The sequence below is a fragment of the Pundamilia nyererei genome, unplaced genomic scaffold (genome assembly GCF_000239375.1).
Source record: "Pundamilia nyererei isolate P.nyererei 1_Seehausen unplaced genomic scaffold, PunNye1.0 scaffold00744, whole genome shotgun sequence".
Classification (NCBI taxonomy): Eukaryota; Metazoa; Chordata; class Actinopteri; order Cichliformes; family Cichlidae; genus Pundamilia; species Pundamilia nyererei.
Window position 1 is genome coordinate 47782 of NW_005188145.1, and position 6349 is coordinate 54130.

Here is a 6349-nt window from a genome sequence, read left to right on the forward strand (position 1 = left end):
AGTTATCAGTCCCTTTTCCAGTTTTTAAAAGAGTAAATTGTTTGGGAGAATCTGATGGTTTGTTTTTTGTTTTCTGTGGGTTTTTTTTTTTTTTTTTGGAGAGACGTTCCTGTCCACTCCATACCAGTTGGTGGCGGTAATGCAACAAGAAGCTCATTGATAATTGAGGTAGCGCCACTTCCGGGTCAAAGATTGTCAGTCAGCCCAGCACTTGGGCTGTAGTTGTCACCTGTTCTCCGATAATGGATTTGAACCGTATACCTCTGCTTTTGCTACATTTCTTTGTTGGAGATGCCATTGCGACGGATTTAGAGCCAGGTGAACTGAATTTGATTCTTTCTATAAAGGTTGATGGAGTGAGTACATACTTATCTAGCCTTCTTTCTGATGGTCTCACTGCTTTTAGCATAGCTTTTAGCTTAAGCATGACACAGCTAAAGCAGATCCAGCAGGGACGTTTTCCCTCTGGTGCTAACGTATCAGATATCTGTTCGGGTGCTATCTTACAACTGTCGTGGCCTAACGACACTTACATTATATATGTTGTGTGTGATTTCAGTGCTGATCTTTCATACAGAAATTCTTGTGAAGATGATAATTTTATCCTGTCTACCAAAGTGTTACTTCCTACGAATAAGTGAAGCCTGGCATAGTACACCATGGCTGGACCACTGTATCTGTACAGCTAATGGACATGCATATTTAGAAAACATGACTATTAAGTATGAGGTAACTGATTCAGACCGTATACCTTTTGGTTTTACTGTGAATGTGGATCAAATGCCAGCAACAACTGGAAATAATATTGCTACCACTGTAAAATTAGACTGGTCAGCATCTAGTGAAGACGACTTCTTAGCCTGTTTCTAATGAGTGGGACTGGGTATTGTCAGTGATTTCTAGAATCGATTCGATTTGAATTGGGGAAATTGTGCCTCAGACAGTCAGAAATATTATAATTCTGATCATTTATAAGTAAATATCCATTTTTTTTATATCTATAAAAAGAAAGCTGACACTTGTGAGACTTCATCTGAGGTGTGAGCATCACAGCAGATGCCTTTGTTTCCAAGTAAATGAGGATAAAACACAGAAAAACATGAAGGAGATTTTCGTGGACTGGGTTTTTATAGCAGATAACCTTAAAATATTCTGCAGTAGAACAACAACTGAAGAAAACCACGAATCTACATATGATCATTACCTGATGCTTCTGAAGTGAAGCAGAGCAAAGTTACAGAGGTTTTATTAGAGACACAGCCAAGGATTTTGCAATTTTGTTTAATTTTAAAAAGGTTTAAATTTCTGCAGTATTGAACAGCAGAAATGAGGCTTTCTTGTTGGAAGTCAGTTAAATTAAAAAAAATAATAATAATAGCGGCCGACAGCGCTGTACATAACGGTAGACTTGTGCAAAATAAGCACGTGAATAATGCAGAAACAAGAGATTTTTAGAGAAACATTTTAGGAAACTGTTCTTGAAGTACACAGAGAGAGCTGTGCAGGAAGTCTGATTTTTTTTATTTATTTATTTTTTTTATCGAGATTAAAGCAAAACAGCAAAAGTTTGTTTATGTGAAGTGAAATGTGAAGTTTGGATCTTCATTTGCTGCTGGTTCAGTCAAATTTGGTTGGAGAGAGAAAAAACTGCAGCCGATTCAGGATTTTAATGAATAGATATCATGTTATCCAAGCTGGAATCGAATTTAATCAAAAAATCAATTATCAAAACCCACCCCTACTAAAGAGCAACAACTATTTGCCCAAATAAGCTATTTTGTGCAAGGATGTCAACTGTAAGAATGTTGTCCATAAACAAACTGCGCTCCGTGTATCATTATATTCTCTACTCTGTTTATCAAACAGTTTACCACTTACAATGTAGGCATAAGAACCCTAACATCAGACCTAGCTGGAACAAACATGTAGCCATGTACCAGGATGAAGCTTGTGTAGTTTATGAATGCTAGGCGATGGAAGACCTAAGTAAGGCCCAGAATTTGAACAGAAAAAAAATGTGCGAATGCCAGGTACGCTGTAAATACGCTGTTTATTTTATAAGTAAGAATGAACAACCAAGAGCGGATTCTTTGGTTAGGAAAATGCTTTGTAATAACTCAGTTCAATTTATTTATACAGCACCAAATCACAACAACAGTCGCCATAAAGGTTTTAATGGTAATGACAGGAACAGATGCTGCTGTTTTGGAAGCTAAAGAAATGTTTTTTCACTCGGTCTGAGCTCACGGTCTCTGTAATGGCAGTGTTTCTGTTTGAAACTGGGGGCTATGTGGGTTTAATATCATCATAATTTATATCCACATGCTGCTCCTAGATATGTTTCTGTTGCAGGCCTGTTTTTAGTCACAAATGTGTGAGAAACACTTGTGTTTACATGGTGACCAGCACCAACATAGCCTCTGCAGTGGTTGCTTTGCTCACTGGTGCACTGTCATCACACAGATGCAGCCATTTATACCTGCCACCTGTGATGTCAAGTTGCAAAAATAAAAAGGTGCATGACTGACCGACGCGCCACAAAGACTGGGTCACAATCCATTTCACATTTTTTAACACTTTAAGCCAGGGGTCTGCAACCTTTTACATCCAAAGAGCCACTTGGACCCGGTTTCCACGCAAAAGAAAACACTGGGAGCCGCAAATACTTTTTGAAATCTAAAATGAAGATAACACTGTATATATTGTTTTTTTTTTACTTTATGCTTTGTGTGAACAACTAAAGTAAGTAAAGTTTATTTATTAAGCGCTTTTCACAGACAGGCAGTCACAAAGCGCTGTACACAAATATTAAAATAAACAATACAATCAATAGACATTATACACAATATGTAAAAGATCAAATGTAAATAATGTAAAGAATATAAAATACGTAGATCAACAAAAGGCTTGTTTGAACAGAAAAGTTTTTAACTGCTTTTTAAAAGAATCCACAGAGCAACTAAGGTGTGTTGCTTATGAAATCCATGAAGTGCTACAGAGAAAATTACATTTTATTTATGTAATGAACACATTTTGAACTCTTAAAGAAATATAACAAAAGGAAAGACACCAACCTGAACTAAAATGATCCACATAGCAAAGAAAAACTGTTGTGAGCTGCCAGCCTTATATCGCCTTTGGGATTTTGGAGCCTTGACCTGACTTTTAAAAAGTAATTGGAAAAAAGCACTATGCTGCTGAAAAATGAAAAATAGATATTTGCAAAATTTTGCCTAAATATGTATTTTACCTGGTTAATGTGTGTGGCGGGGCGTGGTCTGCAGCGCCACTGCAAGGGGAGTCGGATGCACCTGGTCGGCACCCGCAATCACGCCTCGCCGCCTTAACGTCTGTGCTCTCTCTGCTGTTGTGTTGGTGTGTGTCGAGCTGTGAGCTGCAAAGCTGCAGCCGGCTGTATGCGTACAGCAACCATGTGTGAAAAGTGGTCAATAAAGAGATGCTGAAAAGCATGTTCATGCAAACATCGTCGGGTCTGTCGTGATATGTTTACAATAAGACTTATGCTCCTGAACCTCTGCGCACAGCGTCTGCAAATCGGGGCTTTCATCTTTACGCAGGACTGTAAGCTGTCATCTGTGAGGCGTGAGCGGTGTTTGTTTTTAACAAAGTTCACGGTGGAGAACAGCTGCTGACATAATGTGGATCCGAAGATCCATACCTGGCCTACCTGGGTTTGAAAGTCTCGATAAATGCAGGCGTTTCGGCGGGTACACCGGCTTCCGCTAGTGTGACGCTTATTTTGAGCGATGAAAAAATAATAAGATATAATTTTATTTTTATATTTCAATATCACAATAATCTTCCAATTTAGAACTACAAGTTAAAAAAGAACTAAACACAAATAAAATACACTTCAGCTAAATACTTATAATTTATTTTCCCAAACCACGCGGAGCCGCAGTATAAGGACAAAAGAGCCGCAGGTTGCCGACCCCTGTTTTAAGCACTTATTTCTTTAACCCAGCTACACAGAATTACATCTGTGTAAGTTTTTGAGAACATGGCCCCAATGGTGTAAATTAGCCTATATATGTTTAGTGTTTTCTGTCCTCTTTAAATTAGGCAGCTTACAGAACGTTGACTGCCGTCGTTCCACTTTCTATTGCAGTGATGACGTCCAGCACGCACCAGCGAATCTAAAGGTGCGGGTTGGGTGTACTAGGCCATTTTATTTCAAGGCTTTTATAACATTTTTCAAAGTGGAATAAAATGAAGTATTATATTTATACAACTTGATTGATTTTTGAAAACATAAAAATAAAAGCCGATAAAAAATGTACATGGGTCAATTATTATTATTATTATTATTATTATTATTATTACCATTCATTCTCAGCATCTACACCATCGTAGCATCTTGTTATCAGCACAACAAAATTTAGCATCAAAGCGCAGGGCAAACTTTAGAATTATTGACACACACGCATATTATATACATCATATAACCCACACCACTTACAACTTTAAAGGCTTGCAGACAACTCACTCATTCACTAGCACACTTAAACATGCAGACACATGCACAAAGAACACATACACCTGAACCCACACTAACTCCAACTCATCCAGGAGACCCTTATTCAGATTCCATCTTCACCTTTTTTATTTGACCCTTGACTGTACTTCAGAATATTTATTTTTGCATTTAAGAGAATATTTTTTTAACTTCAATTTTAACATGATGTGCAAGTACAATGAAAATATTTAGCTTTCTTTATCTTTGACATCAGCCCTAAATTGAACATACTCTTGCTTGTTTTATCTTGCAAATGAAGGCTGTCAGAGGTTATGACTCCATTATGAGGGTCAAGTTACTAACTATCTTCAGTTTTGTATTTTGCTGCCGACTGTATTAAGGCTCATTAAAATGATCTATTTTTAAATTTTTATCTTTATTTTTCAGGCTCATTCTCCTTGAAGTTTCCAAAAACCATGGAAGCAGAAATCGGTGACACAGTGATTCTGCCGTGTTACACTGATCCTCAAACCAATGTCATTAGAGTGGAGTGGATGGTAAATGTGACAACTGAGGTCCATGTGTACAGAAAAGGAAATGATGATCTTTATAACCAAGACAGCATCTATAAAGGAAAAACATCTGTTTTTAAAGAAGAACTACCAAAAGGGAACTGTTCACTGCAACTGGTGGTTTCTCAGTCTCATTTCGGGATCTACAAGTGCTCTGTACGTACATCAAAGAAAACAGAAGACAGTTGTGTTATAAATCTCACTGGTAAGTACACTGAGGCTAGTGGCATATTATTACTATTTTGAATAAAATATGTACAATTCCATCAGAAGTGGTAAATGGCAGCATAAATAATTAATTTAATGGTAATAAGTAGATAAACTAACATATAGTGCTTTTCTAGTCGTATTAGTTATTCAACTTTTTTTTACTGTTAGATATATTTTGTTAATGGGTGTCTCTTCATGGTGATTCCAGGAACAGCACTGCTGTTTGGACGCTAGAAACACATTTTATTTCACTCCACCTGAGCTCAGTGTCTCTGTAGCGGCTCCGTCTCTTTGCTCTTTGCGGTGTTAAACAAACTCAGGCTCCACGTTAAACTGTGTCAGCAGCATCATCATCATTGTGTTGTCGATGTTTCTGTTTAAAACTGCAGGCTGTGCGGGAAACGCTTTTATTCACATGCTGCCCCTGAACACATTTCTATTGCAGGTCTGTTTTTAGTCACAAATGTGGGCAAAATGCTCATTTTTGCATTTCTGTGGTGAAAAATGTGCGTTACAAAGCAATTCCTTAAACAAAGCATCAAAGCAAAGTATTTGTGTCCAACATTTTTTATAATCAAATTACTAGAAATACTCAATGAATTGTTGCAGCCCTAATCTGGATCCAAGATCCTGAGTATACATCAATGTTGCCTTTTACCCTCAGCTGTAAAAGGCCGAAGGACAAAAGGCTTGTAGCCAGTAAATGTGATGTAGGATTATAAAATTAATGCCATAGGCGCATTTACAAAAAATCTCGGACAAGCTTGAATTTTAGTGATCTTGACGGTAAAGTTTTCTAAACATATCTTGTGAATGAGATAACTCAAGAAAGATGTCACTTAGGATTTTCAAATTAATAGCATTTGTGTATCTACTAGCAGGCTGCAGTAGTACTGGCAGCTCAGAGTATTTCAAATCAAATCATTTTTATTGTCACATCACATGTGCAGGTACATTGGTACAGCACATGTGAGTGAAATTCTTGTGTGCGAGCTTCACAAGCAACAGAGTTGTGCAAATACAATAATGTAAACAAGCAAAATACAAGAATGGCTACATCTGAAACTAATAAATATATGTACAATATATA

General features: G+C 37.3%; 1 protein-coding gene across 1 annotated transcript in view; it reads left to right on the top strand.

The window, feature by feature from the left end:
- Window positions 1–206: 206 nt before the first annotated feature.
- Window positions 207–6349, top strand: part of LOC106455993 (V-set domain containing T-cell activation inhibitor 1-like) — a 14230-nt gene continuing 8087 nt past the window's right edge. Inside the window, exons 1-2 of the mRNA XM_013907992.1 lie at window positions 207–318; window positions 4925–5254. Of these exons, the coding sequence (XP_013763446.1) occupies window positions 243–318; window positions 4925–5254 (406 nt within the window). The 5' untranslated portion in view covers window positions 207–242. The remainder of the gene's footprint in view (window positions 319–4924; window positions 5255–6349) is intronic.